This window comes from Leopardus geoffroyi, chromosome B4 (assembly GCF_018350155.1).
Source record: "Leopardus geoffroyi isolate Oge1 chromosome B4, O.geoffroyi_Oge1_pat1.0, whole genome shotgun sequence".
Taxonomy (NCBI): domain Eukaryota; kingdom Metazoa; phylum Chordata; class Mammalia; order Carnivora; family Felidae; genus Leopardus; species Leopardus geoffroyi.
The window spans coordinates 46616040-46633379 of NC_059341.1; the positions used below are offsets into that span (position 1 = coordinate 46616040).

At 41.0% G+C, this 17340-nt stretch overlaps 1 protein-coding gene across 1 annotated transcript; it reads left to right on the forward strand.

Annotated features, from left to right (window-relative positions):
• Positions 1-1663: 1663 nt before the first annotated feature.
• Positions 1664-16883, forward strand: DDX47 (DEAD-box helicase 47). Its single transcript, XM_045465524.1, has 12 exons — positions 1664-1792; positions 2663-2756; positions 8550-8738; positions 8987-9058; positions 9290-9408; positions 9987-10058; positions 10155-10271; positions 10804-10950; positions 11497-11634; positions 13597-13667; positions 14677-14806; positions 16335-16883. The coding sequence occupies exons 1-12, from the start codon at positions 1706-1708 to the stop codon at positions 16464-16466; spliced, it is 1368 nt and encodes a 455-aa protein (XP_045321480.1). The 5' UTR covers positions 1664-1705; the 3' UTR covers positions 16467-16883.
• Positions 16884-17340: the final 457 nt, after the last annotated feature.

The window sequence follows — 17340 nt, forward strand, 5'->3', positions numbered from 1 at the left end:
TAACAGAAACCCATAGGGGAGGGGAAGGAAAAAAAAAAAAAAAAAAAAAAAAAAAAAGGAGGTTAGAGTGGGAGAGAGCCAAAGCATAAGAGACTGTTAAAAACAGAACAAACTGAGGGTTGATGGGGGGTGGGAGGGAGGGGAGGGTGGGTGATGGGTATTGAGGAGGGCATCTTTTGAGATGAGCACTGGGTGTTGTATGGAAACCAATTTGACAATAAATTTCATATATTGAAAAAAAATATTTTAAAAAATTTTATTACTATTAATTTTTTTAACATTTATTTTTGAGAGAGAGAGAGAGAGAGAGAGAGACAGAGTGTGTGTGGGGTAGAGGCAGAGAGAGAGGGAGACACAGAATTCAAAGCAGGTATCAGGCTCTGAGCTGTCAGCACAGAGCCTGACCTGGGTTTTGAACCAATGAACCACGAGATCATGACCTGAGCTGAAGTTGAATGGTTAACCTACTGAGCCATCCAGGTGCCCCTAATTTTTTTTTTTTTTATTTGAGAGAGAGAGAGAGAGAGAGAGAGAGAGAGAGAGAGCAGGTGAGAGGGGCACAGAGATAAAGAGAGAGGAAGAGAGAATCTTAAGCAGGCTCCATGCTCAGCATGGACCCGGGGCTTGAGCCCACGACACTGAGATCCTGACCTGAGCCCAAATCCAGAGTCGGATGCTGACCCAACTGAGACACCCAGGCACCCTCTAGGTATATATTTTAAATGCACATGACGTATTTTATACTTTTCCCACTCGGCACTAGGTTTTTGAGATCTAGCTGTATTGTTATAGGCCCATTTGCTCACACCGTGGACACGTTTTAATTATCCACTCTCCCAAGGATGCATACCAGCTGCCTCCAATAATATGAGCACTGTGGCACCGTGTGAGAACCTGCATGCTGGAGGATTGTGCTTGCTGGGCACAGGCACCTGCAACATAAAATAACTTTTAATTTGCCTCAGTAGTGGCAGACTGTTTCCCAGAACAGCCTCATTGGCTACGCTTCCTCTGGATCTTTGCGTTTGCTGTTCCTTTAGTCTGAAATAATTGTCCTCTGGACTCTTCAAGGGACTGTCTTCTCACCAGTGAGATCTCAGCTCAATTATCACTGCTTCCCAGAGGCCTTGCCCAAGCTCACAGTTGTCCCCACAACCTGTCCTCCCCAGGTTACTCTCCATCATTTTTATTTGTTTGTTACATCATAGCATTTTTCACAGTTTGAAATTATCTGTGATCATTTATTCATTATCTGTCTTCTCCACAGCAACGGATGGTGTCCTGGCCACTAGGCATGTAGTATAGCCCTAGCATATGGTGGGCTCAACTGAGTAAATGAATGAAACAATTATGATAAATAAATAGTATTGCAGTATCACCCTGTTCAATGCTGTATGGTTGGAGAAGCAAGGAACATAACAGGTGTGAGAGGTGGGAATAACTTCTTATAAGGATCCTAAAGGACAGACAGGAGGCCCAGGTCATCAGTGCCTTCTGCCCTCCTCTCAGTTCCACAGGCCTACACATTAATATCCATCCCCCACCCCCTTTTAAAAACTAAGTTCCGTAAGGCCTCAGCCCTCCAGCCGGCAAATCCCAACCAGTCCGCAGGGGGGCGCCCAGAACACGCTGGCCGTGGAGAACTAAAACTACATTTCCCGGCACGCCGCGCGCCGGCGACCCGCTTCCGGAGTGCGCGGAAGACATGGCGGCGCCCGAGGAGCACGATTCTCCGACTGAAGCGCCTCAGCCAGCGGTGCAAGAGGAGGAAACTAAAACTTTTAAAGATCTGGTGAGCGTGGATGACTCAGGCTTTTCTTTGTACTGCTGACACTGGGCGCAGGCAGAGTCCATTTGCCTTAGGTTCCGGCTAATAGTGTATAGACGCAGCTGGGGCCTAGCTTGGGTTTCCCTCAGAATTTCCGAAACTTGGGTTCCAGACGCTCTCCCTAAGCCTCTGGGTTTGGATGGTGGGAGGGCTGCCCGTCCCTGAGAGTCCCCATTTGCGCTTTTCTCCCTTTTGGTGTGGCGACGTTTGTATTTGTAAGTTCCCCCCTCCCCCCCCTCGGAGTAAGATGCAACGGGTTTGGATTCTGACCCAGCCACTTACTAGGGGCACTTTGTTACCTCGCGGTGCCCCACTTTCCACATCTGTAAATTGGGGGTAATAATACGTACTTCAGCGAATTGTGAGGCTTGAATGAAATAGTGCACGTGAAGAGCTTGGGTTTGTCTCTTTGAGTAGAAAGTGTTAAGTCTTGAAGTGCTCCTATCTCCTAGTGCTCATAAAGAGCGGACCGAGTAGGCTCGCAATACTTCTTGAATCCAAGCGTAAGGGATGCACATGTCACCAGCAGGGTGGGTCCGACAGTCATTTAATTAGGATGGAGGCAGGGGCGCCTGGGTGGCCCAGTGGGTTAAGCAACCGACTTTGGCTCGGGTCACGATCTTGTGGTTCCCGGGTTCCAGCCTGGCTGCGGCTCTGTGCTGACAGCTCAGAGCTTGGAGCCTGCTTCGGATTTTGTGTTAACCCCCTCTCTGCCCCTCCCCTGCTCATGCTCTCTCTTCCTCTCAAAAATAAAATAAACATTAAAAAAAAAATTAGCCGGGAGGCAAGTGTGTGTGTTCCTCTTTGCTAAAGTGTATTTTTCTGAATTCTAAGGGTGTGACAGATGTGTTGTGTGAAGCTTGTGACCAGTTGGGATGGACAAAGCCCACAAAGATCCAGATTGAAGCTATTCCTTTGGCCTTACAAGGTAGGTTGAAATTAAACATGTGGCTTAATACAGGTTCAGTATGAAGTTATACTCAATCAACTACTTACCACTTTTGAGAGCCGTTGTTGTATACTTCAAGTAATATAAAAATATGGCCACTAAAGATACAAAATTTGTGGCTTATTGGCTTTTGAAAAAGTAATTCTGTTCTACTGAGCTTACTTTCTATAAGGAGATTTGTTGTTTGCAACAGGTGCCAACTTTAAGGACACACTGGATTAAAGTGTATGAACAAGAAACTTGTTAGGAATTATAAATCAATAAGTGTAGATTTACATAAGCGTGCCTGGAACACACATCAGTATCTAGAGGAGTTGAGAGCTCTCGCTTTGTGAGACGTGTTTATCAGATTTTCAGAAGAATGGCTAACATGTTTGATGACTAGTGGGACTGAAACTAACAGGGTGAACTTTCATGGGAGTAGAGGTAAAGTCCTGCTCTTAGATTCCCAAAGCCCAGCTTCACAGTGTTAGGGTTGGTGGTAAAAGAGACCTAGCAATGTTCACTGAAATTCATTAAGTTCCATAGAGAAAATGAATGGAATCTTAGCTACATTAGTATAAGAGATTTTCCAGGCAAGCAAAAAAAAAAAAAAGTGTATGAACATATCTGTATGTAGAATTTACCCCTCACTCTGAATTCCTCTCCCATATGTCCCAGGTTAAGAACCCTTGAACTAGCTCTAGTGAGAGAAGTGCCTTTGCTGGTTAGAACACATCTAGAATATTATGCTTAGTTCTGGGGCCCAGTTTTGAGGGACCAAGAGTGGCAGTGAGTGTGGTATAGTAACAAGAATAGTCCTAAATAGTTAAAGGAGCTTGAGTGCATTCAGTCTGCAGAAGAGTAGATCTGGATGGGATATGGTAATTGGCTTCAGTGATTTGGAGAGCTGTCATGTGGAAAAGTAATTAGACTTCTCTATGAAATTCCATTTGCTCCTTCTATAAATAGTAAGTATCTGATACAAGTGTAAGGCACCAGAAGTTAAGATTCTGCCCACTCTAAGAACTTAGATTCTAGTAAGGAGATAATTATAAATCTATTACAAAGTGAACTGGGACCTAAGAAAGTTACATTCCAACTGCACTGAGGGAGGAGAAGAGATTACTACTCACTGGAATGGACTAGAGTAAACTTTAGTTTTTGGCCGGAAAGGTTGGAAAGACATTCAAGCGGAACCTTGAAGACTGAATAAGATTTAGACATTTGTGCATGATGGGAGGGGAGGACTTTCTAGGCATAGGGAACAATATGAAAAAAAAGCTAAGGAGGCTGGAACACATGGGCATGTGTGGAGGCTTGCAACTACTTAATAGAGAATAGGGAAAGGATTAGTAAAGTCTTTGGGGCCAGATTATGCAGGACTTAAATGTGGGTAAAGGAATTTGGTCTTTGTTCCATGGGCAGTGGAGTGCCTTTGGGGATTATTTTTTTAGCAGGAGAATGAAATGCTTAGAGTTGTTTTCTCGGACTATTAATCTCATAGCTTTATAAGGAAATTTAGAGATGAGAGACAAGAGGCTGGGAGACCAATTAGGAGGGCATTGCGGTAATTTTGGCAATAAATAAAGGGTAGGGTAGAGGTAGTGAGAAAGAAAGAAAAATGATAGAAAAGGAGTCATCATGATTTTATAACTAGTTAGTTAATGGAAGGCAAGGGGTAGGGAAATCTAGGATCGTTGCCTGTGTGTTTAGGACATATTACTGGTGTAAAAAGGGAACATAGGAGGAAAAATAATTTCAGGAAAAGGAGTTCAGTTGGAAATAATTGATTTCGGACATCAAAGAAATAGACTTGACTGACGCACAGGTGGAATCTGGGAATTAGAGCTTGATTCAGAGTCCAGAACTGGATGCAGACACCACATCCAAAGAGAAGTTGTAGCTGAAACTGTGGAAATGGCTGAGGTTGCCACGTAGGGTCAAGAGATGACAAGGGGAGAAATGGAGACTCAATGACAGGTTGAAAATCATGAGAGGACAGTTTCATACAAATTAGGTAAGGGAGAGTGTTTTAGGGAGGGGGACGTAAACACTTTCAAGTTGTCTAGAGACGCTAAGAGGATAAGGATTGTGTAAAGGCCATTAGTGGGGAAGAAGTTTCAGCAGTCAGAAGTACTGGAATTGCTTTAAAAAGCAAAAAGAAGGGTTGGTGCTTTCTGGCATTTTCGTGCCTGCCCTACAGCATGTGTTGGAAGAATGAACCCAAATTAGGTGGTGGTAATAATCCTTAAATTATTTATAATGTTTTTAGTAAAAAGTTTGTATTTAATGCAGAGAAAGTAGGAGTCCATGAAAGATTACTAGGAACTGAGTAATGTAACTGATATAATCATCATGGAAAGTATTCTTATTCTTGAGGTTATTTCATTCTAAGGAGCAGTTTACAAATGCTTCGTTTAAAAAACCTATAGACGCTGGCTCTAAGCAAGAGATTTAAATAATCTAACAAAGTTTTTCTTTTGTCTTCTCTTAAATTAACTTTAAAATTTAGTTTGAGTACTAATGATGGTGTCAGTTTCTACAAAATTATGGCATCCTGGGTCCATCCATTGTTCTTAAACTTATAACAATTCTGAAAGGCTGGAATGATTATTTTATTGGTGATGGCCAGTGGATTAAGTACCTTGGGTGGGTGCACATAACTTGTTATCAGTAGAGCTAGAATTTGAATAATAGGATGTTCTAGTGAAAAGCCTGTGTTCTTGGCCCTATATTATAGTGTTACAGTGGGGAGAGCAAAATCTTTTGATGATTTTTGAGGATGCTTTTCTTCCCATCTGTTTCATGTATTAAGTTTATTTTTCAAAAAAATTTTTTAACATTTTAATCTATTTTTGAGAGACAGAGCACGAAAGGGGGAGGGACAGAGAGAGAGGGAGACACAGAATCCGAAGCAGGCTCCAGGCACCAATCTGTCAGCACAGAGCCCGATGGGGGCTCGAACCCACCATCCGTGAGATCATGACCTGAGCTGAAGTCGGACGCTTAACCGACTGAGCCACACAGGCACTCCATATTAAGTTTATTTTTAATTCAGAGATCACCCAAAGTCCTCTAGGAATTTCAGACAGTTTTTTGAATGGCTGCCATATACCAAGTAGTTGTGTTAGGTGCTGGCAGTGTGGCAGGTGAATGAATTTATTCCTGCTCCTCTTACTGGGTGTTCATTCTACACAGATACTACCAATGGAAAGGCTTACAGGTTGTGAGAAGAAGAAAGGAGATAATAGAGAAAAATAATTTCACAAAGTGAATATTGCTTTGTGGGCGGTGGGCGTTACAGCCACATGAATTGAGAGACTTAAGCCCCTTTATTTCCCTAAATCTTTCTTGTATACCCCTTTCTTCTGAAATTTTAAGACTTCCCTTGAAAGAAAAGGGGAACAGATCCCAGTGGGTGTGTTTTTGTTTTTGTTCTTGTTCTTGTTTTCCTGTTCTAGAAGTTATGTTGTACCCAGGCAGGGAGGGCAGAATCCCCACAAAGTTGGGGAATAAAAGGCTTTGGAAGCCCTTAGCTCACAAATAGGTAGAGGCTGTTGCAATGCATTATCACTTACCCTACAACCAAGAGGAACATTAAAGTTAGTAAATGAGGGAGAAATTTTATCCGTATATTGTCATTTGTTGCTCTGACCTTTACAAAATTAGTGCATTGTCTGGTCTGACTTATAATTCACATCTACACCTGTGCTTTTATAGGTAACATCGATGTTACTGTTTAGAAGGGTAAATGGTAGAATTCACTAGACTATGGCGTTGTTTGCTCTGGCTTGGCAGGATCCTAGTTTAATTTTTTTTTTTTTTTTTTTAACGTTTATTTATTTTTGAGACAGAGAGAGACAGAGCATGAACGGGGGAGGGTCAGAGAGAGAGGGAGACACAGAATCTGAAACAGGCTCCGGGCTCTGAGCGGTCAGCACAGAGCCCGACGCGGGGCTCAAACTCACGGAGTGTGAGATCGTGACCTGAGCCGAAGTCGGCCGCCCAACCGACTGAGCCACCCAGGCGCCCCGGCAGGATCCTAGTTTAAGTGATCAATGTCTAAAAGACGGATGTTGAGAAGTCTGCTCTACTTGATATCAATCACTCTCCTTTCTTGAGCTCTCTTCCTCCTCAATTTCAAGTCAGTATTATCTTCTGTCTTTCCAGCTATTCTTTATGAGATTCTTCTGGTTCCTTTCCTTTTTCCTTGTAAGGTTAATTCTATCTTTATCCTTTTTTTTTTTTTCCTCACTCTGAAAACACTACTAAGATTTCTCATCCAGTCCTGAAGCTTTAACACTATCTGCATCAGTGAGTCTCAGCCAGTGCTCATCAGAATTGCCTGTCTTACTTGTAAAACAGTAGAGATTTCTAGAGTCACTGAATCAGAATTTCCACATGTGTGACCTGGGCATGTATAGGTATAAGAATCCCATAGGTTATTCTGATGTGTCTGCCCTTGGGGGAGCAAAACTGTTAGGATGCTCCTACTTCTGTGTTTCTAGCCTGTACTTCTCTGCTGAGCTCCAGACAAGTGCGTCCAACTGGTTTTTAGATATTTCTCTCTGAGCCTGTTGCAGAAACCTCAAGTTCCTATGTTCAAACCAGAGTCATTGTTTTCCTCACCAGAGCTAATTTTCTGTATGCCCTTAGAAACCCATGTGTCAACCACATTTTCTTTCATTACTTTGTACATCTCACTTGTTTTTATCCTCACTGTCTTCCCTCAGTTCAGACCACCATACTAACTCCCCTGGTATCCTAACTGAGCTCTTACTTTCCTGTGTGTTCCCCATTCTGTTAAGGTCATCTTAGGTCATAAGGAAGAGAGTCACTCAGGTAACCTCGGAGAAAAGGGGTTTATTGTAGGGTTAATCTCTAGGAAAGGAAATCTCAGCAGTTATATACAGTCAGGGAACAATGTGAGCATCAACCGTGGAGGTCATTATCACTAGGAAGCAATCTCAGCAGGCACTGTTGGAGTGCACAGCTACCTTGTGAGCTGCAGCCAGCCAGCCTAGAGATGGTGGCCTTGGTTTGAGAGTTAATTTCCGAATCTTATAGTTACGGCTTGATTGGTGATAACAGACCATGGGGACCTCTTCTTAAGGGATTACTTATGGCATTCTTCCCTCAGAAGAAGCAGTGTAAATGCATGTACTGTTGAGCTCCTTGGCTCATTATGCCATCAGGCATAGGGATTATCTTCCTAAGGAGTAACATTGATCGTCATGTTCCCTGCTTAAAGTCCTTTAATTCTCTCTCTTACAGGAAGACATCAAAACACCCTATCATGGCTTATGAGTTTCCTTTCTAGCCTCATTCTTCTCCCTCTCCCTCCTTAACATTTCTGTGTTCCTGCCGCATTGTACTTCTCACTCTGCATATGGCTGTGTTCTTTACAGCCTCCGTCCTCTGTTCTCTTATAGGAATGTGCTTCCTTTCTTTCTTTGCTTAATTCCAGATTTAATTTACTCATCAGGTCTGTTAGCCTTTCCTGACTCCCCTGGGCAGTGAGTTACTCCTTCCTTTGTGTTCTCACTGTATGTTGTAGGGGCCTGTTGTAAAGCCCTTATCTCATTATATCATATTTGTGTATGTCACCCCTGGGTTTTAAGCTTACCTAGGACAGAGACTATGTCTTCTGTCTGTTCAACCTTCCTCTCCCTCCAGTTCATCAAATATTTATTCACAGTCTACTTTGTGCCCACGTTGTGTCATTGTAGAAAAAGGGAAATAATGCAGAGAGCGTTTCTTTGCTGTTAGAGGTTTTCTTTTTCTTCCTAGGTCGTGATATCATCGGGCTGGCAGAAACTGGCTCTGGAAAAACAGGGGCCTTCGCTTTGCCCATTCTGAATGCACTGTTGGAGACGCCCCAACGATTGTTTGCCTTAGTTCTCACGCCCACTCGGGAGTTGGCCTTTCAGATCTCAGAGCAGTTTGAAGCCCTGGGGTCTTCCATTGGTGTGCAAAGCGGTAAGTGTCTGACAGGAAAGGAACTGTAGAGTTTCTTCACAAGTTGAGAATGAATGGAAAAGGAGAATAGAAGCAAATATTATTAACATGACTTTATTGACCTTAAGAGCAAATTTGGTATTTTAGCTTTAGGGAAAGTTATACGGGAAGAAAAATTTAAGTAGAAATCTAGCACTGGCTTAAAACGTATTCAGTGAACTATGGAAAAAATTGAGGGTCTCTCTTCTGTATTCTTTTTGTTTCTGTAGCTGTGATTGTAGGTGGAATTGATTCAATGTCCCAGTCTCTGGCCCTGGCGAAAAAACCACATGTAATAATAGGTGAGTAATTGACAACGGTAAAAGGCACTGACAACGATGAATTGGAGAAGATCTGTCCATGTTGCATAAAACTTATTTGTGTAGAAAGATTTTGAAGAAAGGATTTTTGTGGTCTTGTTTTATTTTTTAATTTCCGAAATTTTGGGGGACTTGGTGGGTGGGGTGGTTGGTAACTTTTCTTTTTGTCCTAGTTCTTAAACATTGCCCTTTCTCTTCAACCTTTCTTGATAGCAACTCCTGGTCGACTGATAGACCACTTGGAAAATACAAAAGGTTTCAACTTAAGAGCCCTCAAGTACTTGGTTATGGATGAGGCAGACCGAATATTGAATATGGATTTTGAGACAGAGGTGAGCACCCAGTTTCTTTCCTCATTGTAGGACATCTCAAGTGCCCTCTTTCAAACTTCGGTTCATTGCACAACTGCTTTGTGGAATACTATATCATTATCAGTTAATTTAAACATTTCTGCTGCCTTTTTTTCATTCTTGGTGTTCCTCACGTTGTCAGTGCCTCAGTATCCTCTAGAGAATATAGTCTGACTGTAGTTGTAGAGATGAGAAATTTCTACCAGATTTCGTTTCTATTTTATTTGATATATACCTCTTTCGTATACCTTGAAATATTTTTATTTTCTGTCATCATAGCTGACCCACTCATAACTTAGTTGATGAACACTTTTGACTTTTCTCTTAGATTAGCTCTACTGTAATTTAAACTGTTCTTTTCTCTGAGTGGCATTTTTTAAAACAGCATATAGTATGGTAGAAATAATAAATATTCAATAAATTTTAGCTGAATTGAATGGAATTTTTGAGTTCCCAAATTCCCACAGTGATATATTTAGTTTTTCATTCTCTGCTTCACAAAGAGCATTTGTAAATATCCACTCTAAATGTTACGTTGGTATCCTTTCTTTGTGCCTTAGGTTGACAAGATCCTCAAAGTGATTCCCCGAGATCGGAAAACGTTTCTCTTCTCGGCCACCATGACCAAGAAGGTGAAGTTTTCTAGGACTTCTGATTTCTTCTTTATTAAGTGATAAGTAAAAACAGCATTTAGGAATCAGTGTACTATTCCAGGTTTTTTTCTGCAGGTGCAAAAACTTCAGCGAGCAGCACTGAAGAATCCTGTGAAATGTGCTGTTTCCTCCAAATACCAGACAGTTGAGAAATTACAGCAATATTACCTTTTTATTCCTTCTAAATTCAAGGTAAAGTGTTTACTTTGATCGTTCCTGCCTCTCCTTCTCCTTCCTCACTAAAGCATCTGAAAGTGTGTCCACTTTTGATTAGCTAAGAGTTGTGCTACTGTTTGTTTTAGAACACATACTGTGCTTATATTTTTCACTGATAAAGTCAAACATTCCGGGAATTCACAGCATGCTAAACCACAATAATGAAGTCATGATGTAATTCCTTTCCAGCCCCATTCTTGAAGTAGTTTTTCTTTTGTCTCCTGATTATGTGGCTTTTTTCTAGGCAAGGGACCCTCGTTTTATGCTTTGATGTAGGGACTTTTCCTGGTTGCCGAGTATAGATTTCCTTGTGCTTGGCTTCAGGCATGTGAAATTCATGGTTCACAGAGATGATAATGCTGCTTCAGCAGTGCAAACTGGCAGCTGGGGTCTGGGTAATTGAGAGTCAACTATAGGCTTAGTTTTTTAGATAATTTATATTCCTGGGACTCCAGTCTTTTCTTCCAGATCAGTTACTTACATTGATTGTTTTGGGTTTGTAACTTAGGATACCTACCTGGTTTACATTCTAAATGAACTGGCTGGAAACTCCTTTATGATATTCTGCAGCACCTGTAACAATACTCAGAGAACAGCTTTGCTGCTTCGAAATCTTGGATTCACTGCTATCCCCCTCCATGGACAGATGAGTCAGGTAAAGATTCTTCGGCATCATTAGTGGTGAAACGGTGGTGTGAAAAGGGTAAAGCTTATAGCAGTAGTTCTGTACAATTACAACATGAGGTGTTCATGCATCTTTTCAGAATTGTTTTGATTTTATGGGCTTTAAAGTGTTGCTCTAGTTGCTTACTTCCTCCTTTTAGGATAGTAAGAGGCTCAAATTAGAAGATTTCATAGTTATTTGTCTGGTATGGAAGCTTTTCAGTTGATTTATTCAGCCCTAGTGCTAACGTTGATTCTTTGGTCTCTAAAGATGTTTAATAAATTATTTTTCAACTATCTGTCATGTTAAACAATCCCCGTTTTCTGTTAGTATTTTCTAGCCTAGTCTTAAATATTTTTTTGTTGCTTCCATGTTTCCTTCTGATCTGTGGAGCCTAGTTTGGACTTAGGGGAAACATCCTTTTAAAAATTTCTGTCTTGGTTCTTATATTTAGTGTTTCTAGTTTGTGTGTCTTAGATTCTGAGATTCCTTAGTTTATCAAGATTAACATTCTTTCATTTCTTTTCATCATGTCAGAGCAAACGCTTAGGATCCCTTAATAAGTTTAAGGCAAAGGCTCGTTCTATTCTTCTAGCAACTGATGTTGCAAGCCGAGGTTTGGACATACCTCATGTGGATGTAGTTGTTAACTTTGACATTCCTACCCATTCCAAGGTGAGTCCCATTGCTGACCTGACTTTCTTTAAAAAAAAATTTTTTTTAATGTTGATTTGATGTGTAATGTTTTTTTTGAGAGAGAGACAGAATGTGAATGGGGGAGGAGGAGAGAGAGGGAGACACAGAATCTGAGGAAGGCTCCAGACTCTTGAGCTGTCAGCACAGAGCCCCATGTGGGGCTTGAACCCACAAACTATGAGATCATGACCTGAGCCGAAGTCAGACACTCAACTGACTCAGCCACCCAGGTGTCCCTGCTGACTTGACTTTCTAGTTTTGAACTGTATTTCTTTCTTTCTTTTTTTTTTTTTTTTTTAAATTGAGGTATAATTGACATAAAAGATTAGTTTTAGTTGTATAACATAATGGTATGATGTTTGTATATATCACAAAATGATTGCCACAAGTCTAGTTACCATACATTGTTATGAGTTTTTTTTCCTGCACTGAGAACTTTTAAGGTCTACTCTCTTAGCAGCTTTCAAATATGTAATATAGTATTATTAACTATTTTTGCTATGCTGTACATTTCATTCCCATGGCTTACTTGTATTATAACTTGAGGTTTGTACTTTCTGACTCCCTTCACCCAGTTGATTCCCTACTCCACCTTTGGAGGGAATTATTTCCACCTTTGGAAACCACCAAATATGTTGTCTATGTTATGAGCTCAGTTTGTTTTTTTTTTTTAGATTCCACATATAAGTTAGATCATACAGTATTTATTTTTCTCAGACTTACTTCACTTAGCATAATGTCTTTAACGTCCATCTCTATTATTGCAGATGGTAAGATTCAACTCTTTCTTATGGCTGAATAATATTCCAATGCGTCCAAAGTGTACTTTTTAAAAATATTCTTTTTTTTTTTTTTAAATGTTTACTTATTTATTTTGAGAGGGAAGGAGAGAATCCCAAGCAGGCTCTGTTGCTGTCAGAGCAGAGCCCTACATGGGACTCGATCCCATGACTGCAAGATCATGACCTGAGCTGAAATCAAGAGTCAGATGCTTAACTGATTGGGCCACCCAGACGCCCCTCCAAAGTGTGTTTCTTAATGGAATGTTTTCTGTCTCCTTTTTTTTTCTTCTTAATCCTTTATTGGTTAAGTATCAAAAACTGGGAAAGCTCTTGATTTATTTATTCTCGTTATCTTGCATGTGCCTGAGGATGTCATATTAATAAATGTGAATGAAGGTAGCCAAAGAGAGGTGTGAGATCACAGGAGTAGATGCAGCACGTGCTGATCTTTGTCAGTCTTGCTTCTTCAGAGTCATCAGCTTGTGGTTCTCAGTGTATCTCAGGGTTTCTCAGCCTTGGCACTATTAATGTTTTGGGCCAGCAGATTCTTTGCTGTGGGGCTGTCCTTCGCATTGTAGGATACTTAGCAGCATTCCTGGCCTCTACCCATAGGTGACATTATGACAACCGCATATGTGTTCTGACATTTCCAAATATCCCTAGGGAGGACAGAATTGCCCCCAGAACAACTAGTATCTCTTGGCTTTGTATTTAACTGCTGTAGACAAGGTGCTGTCTCATTTGATTTCCCAATAACTCTGAGTGTGGGCATGTGTTTCTATCCCTGTTTTATAGATAGAAACCAAGATTCGAAGAGGCTATGTGACTTGCAGATAGTTGTGTAGCTGGTAGGTGGTAAGACCAGAGCCATGCTGCAGGTCTGCCTCTAGATCCAGTGCTGTTTTTCTCTAGACCATGTTGTCTGCAGCCATGTAGATATGCTTTAGATTTGTCTTTCTGTAAAGAAAAGAGAGTCAGTTTTGTGCTGCAAGGAAAATAAAAAAGATGAAGTAGATTTATCTGAACAAATTGCCCAGTCCATTTTTCCATGTTTCAACATGAGTTTATTTCCTTTCAAAAGTTTGCAGTAAGACTTTGTGTTCATAGTTTTTTATTTAAATTTTATGTAGCTCATATTTATTTATGCTTTTTTTCTCAGGATTATATCCATCGAGTAGGTCGAACCGCTCGAGCTGGGCGTTCTGGAAAGGCTATCACCTTTGTCACACAGTAAGTAAATTGACTTCAGGAGCAGAACAATGCAGAGAAAAGAGCAGAGCTTTGGTGCAGACTGACTTGGTGGCCTGACTTTGCCACTTACTGTAATAGTCATTTAACCTCCTTCATGTTGTTTTCAGCATTTGTAAAATGGAAATAATGGTATCTACTTAACAGAGCATTAATGAAGGTTATATACATATGTATATATATACATGTATCCTATATATATATGTGTATGATCTAGTGTAGCATTTGGCATATAGAAACACACAAACCCCTGCTCCTTCTTTCAACTGCTAAAGCTGGAGAGTAGTGACTTTTCCCTCAACTCAGAGTATTAGAATAATTATTTTGATTTTGTTTAAAAAACTTTAGGGGCGCCTGGGTGGCTCAGTCGGTTAAGCGTCCGACTTCGGCTCAGGTCACGATCTCACTGTCTGTGAGTTCGAGCCCTGTGTCGGGCTCTGTGCTGACTGCTCAGAGCCTGGAGCCTGTTTCAGATTCTGTGTCTCCCTCTCTCTCTGACCCTCCCCCGTTCATGCTCTGTCTCTCTCTGTCTCAAAAATAAATAAACGTTAAAAAAATTAAAAAAAAAATAAAAACTTTAATGTTTATTTTTGACAGACAGAGCATTAGCAGGGGAGGGGCAGAGAGAGAGGGAGACACAGAATCCGAAGCAGGCTCCAGGCTCCGAGCTGTCAGCACAGAGCCCGACATGGGGCTCCGGCACAAACCACGAGATCATGACTGGAGCCGAAGTCAAACACTTAACTGACTGAGCCACCCAGGCGCCCCGATTTTGTTTTTAGAGAGACAAATTTTGGCTTTTCTGGGAGTAAAAATATGTTGGGTGATCTTCTAGTGGGCTGTGTACCGAAGATTGCTCTAATCAGTATTCTGGATTCAGTATTGTTTAAAACTTGCGTCAGTTGCCTCATACCGCATAATGTGTAGTTTGGGAATGGACAGACATCCGCGTTGTGAGCCAGCCAAAACCACACCAATTTTCCTTCCTCAGGTATGATGTAGAACTCTTCCAGCGCATAGAACACTTAATTGGGAAGAAACTGCCTGTCTTTCCAACAGAGGATGATGAGGTTATGATGCTGACAGAGCGTGTCACTGAAGCCCAAAGATTTGCCCGAATGGTATGCAACTTACTTTTTCACCAACTTTTATGCAAATAATGGTAACTACGTGCTAGATGCTGTTGGATTAATCCTCATAACTAACTGCAGGAAGTATTATTTTATTCTAAATTTAAGATGAGCATACTAACGTGTAGAGATGGTAGGTAATTTGAATCGAGGTCTGGACTCAGTCTGATCACAGTGACCACATGCTCAGCCACTGTTCATGTTTCACATGTGGCAAGAAAACCTCTGGACTCGAGATCGGAAGACCCAGCTATGAATTGGACATTGTGGTTTGAACAACGTATCTGACCTCTTGGAATCAGTTCCTTGCCTGTAAATTGGAAATAACAGTTACCTTGATCCTTATAGGGGTTTTTTGGGCATCAGATAAGCTAACGTGAACTGCGTAGTAACTAACAGTAAGTAGCAGTAATAATAATGGTGAGGATGGGAAGATTGTAAAAGAGAATCCTAGCAAGTGCTATCTGCTCCCTAGAGTTCTAGTCTGAGGGATGAAGAAACTTTGCCCCTGGGCTGCTTTCTGAGTAGCTGAGGCGTGGACTTGTGTTTTTCTGCTCACATAGAACTCTCATTTGGTATTTTGGTTTATAAAAGTATTAGATATACATTGGAAAGAATTTCAGAAAATATGGAAAAGATTAAAATAGTAAATGAGACATATGAGTTATCCCCCACGGCGAACATTTGGCTGTTGATAACATTTGGCTATTTTTCTTTTTTTAGCCATAATTAGATGTTATCTAATTGTATATGATTAACATTTTTTCTATTTTAACAAATATAGAGCAATGTGATCATTTCTCAGTGGCTACAAAAAATTCCATTGTAAATATATAACATGACTTACATGGGTGTATATTTATGTTTTTTCACATGTTTTGTGTTTTAACTAGTACCATGTTGGACATCCTCGTATGTACAGCTTTGTGTACTCGTTTCCTTAGAATAATTTCTAGAAGTAGAATTAGTTGTGCTGAGGAGTAAATGGAGTTAAAATTTGAATTCATACAGAATACCAGATTCCTCCCTTTCCCACCCAGAAGAGCTGTCGGCGACAGTTTATGTAGGTGTCCCCACACCTTGACAAATACTAGGTATTACCATTCTCTTAAATCTTTGCTGGCCTGCCATGTGTAAATAATAGCTTATTGTTTTAATTTTCATGTAAACAGTTTGTGTATTGGGGTTTTGGTCTTCTCCCTTTGCTAGTGTGAGGTATTAGGGAGTTATGTAGTGGTTTTTTTTTTTTTTTATGTTTATTTGTGAGAGAGAAAGAGAGAGCGTGAGTGGGGGAGGGGCAGAGAGTAGGAGACAACAGAAATCGAAGCAGGCTCCAGGAGTTGCCAGCACAGAGCCCAACATGGGGCTTGAACTCATGAACTGCGAGATCATGACCTGAGCTGAAGGCAGCTGCTTAACCAGGTGCCCCGGTGTTGGATTTTAAGGAGAGGAGAGCAGGATGTGTTACCCTCAGTGACAGTAATTCATTTTCAATCCCATCCTTTCTCTTTTCTTGCAGGAGTTAAGGGAGCATGGAGAAAAGAAGAAACGCGTGCGGGAGGACACTGGGGACAATGACGACACGGAGGGTGCTATGGGTGTCAGGAACAAGGTCGCTGGAGGAAAAATGAAGAAACGGAAAGGCCGTTAATTTCTTTTATAAAGACTTGATTTCAGCCTTTTGTTTCATATAAGGGGATTGTAGAAGAGGATGAAGCCCCCTCCAGCACAGTTCCTCAGACCGAAATCTGTCACAGTGATGTCGAGAACCTGCTCATCTACTTGAGCACTCGCTTTCCTTCCATAGGGTGCCATTACCGCACACCGGTCTTTACGGTGCTCATGTCAGCTTTGGTTTCTTGGTCACGAGATGGGTAGGATGTGTTCTTTTATCACTTCACACAGACCTTTTGTTTTTTCAGCTGCAAGTCAAGGAGTAGGTTGATGGAGCCCTGGACCTGTATTTGTAAAGGGAAGAAGCTTCTATATTTGTAAAACTGGTGATATACTTAAGCAATCTCAGCTTGTGCTTCATTAGACCAAATGTGGACTAATAAATTTACCTACTATTTTTAAAAGATTCAAACTCCTTGAAAACCTTTACGGGTTGAGGGACTTTACAGATTTAAGTAAGATCTTGCTAATAGGTGAGAAATTGACAGTGGCAGTTATGTGGCGAAATCATTGCTTGTTCTTAATTAAGGTAAACATTATTTATGATTTTTAAAGATCTGCAAAGGAACGAGGTGATGGATGGCTTTGAATGGGAAGTCCTGCTTAAAAGGTGGTTGTGTTTTTCTTGGGGATGGATCAAAGGCCTTAAGTAAGACTGCAGAGTCTCTTAGATCCCTAGGTACATTCACTTCCCTGACTGCTCGGTTTAAGAAGACTGCTTTCGGGTTAGGAAGAAGACTGCTCGGGTTAGGAAGACTGGTTTCTTTTCTTTTGTCTCCATCTATATGGCTACATAACTCAGAATATGTAAAGCTGGATCATCAGCTCCTGGAGAGAAAATAGACCATGGC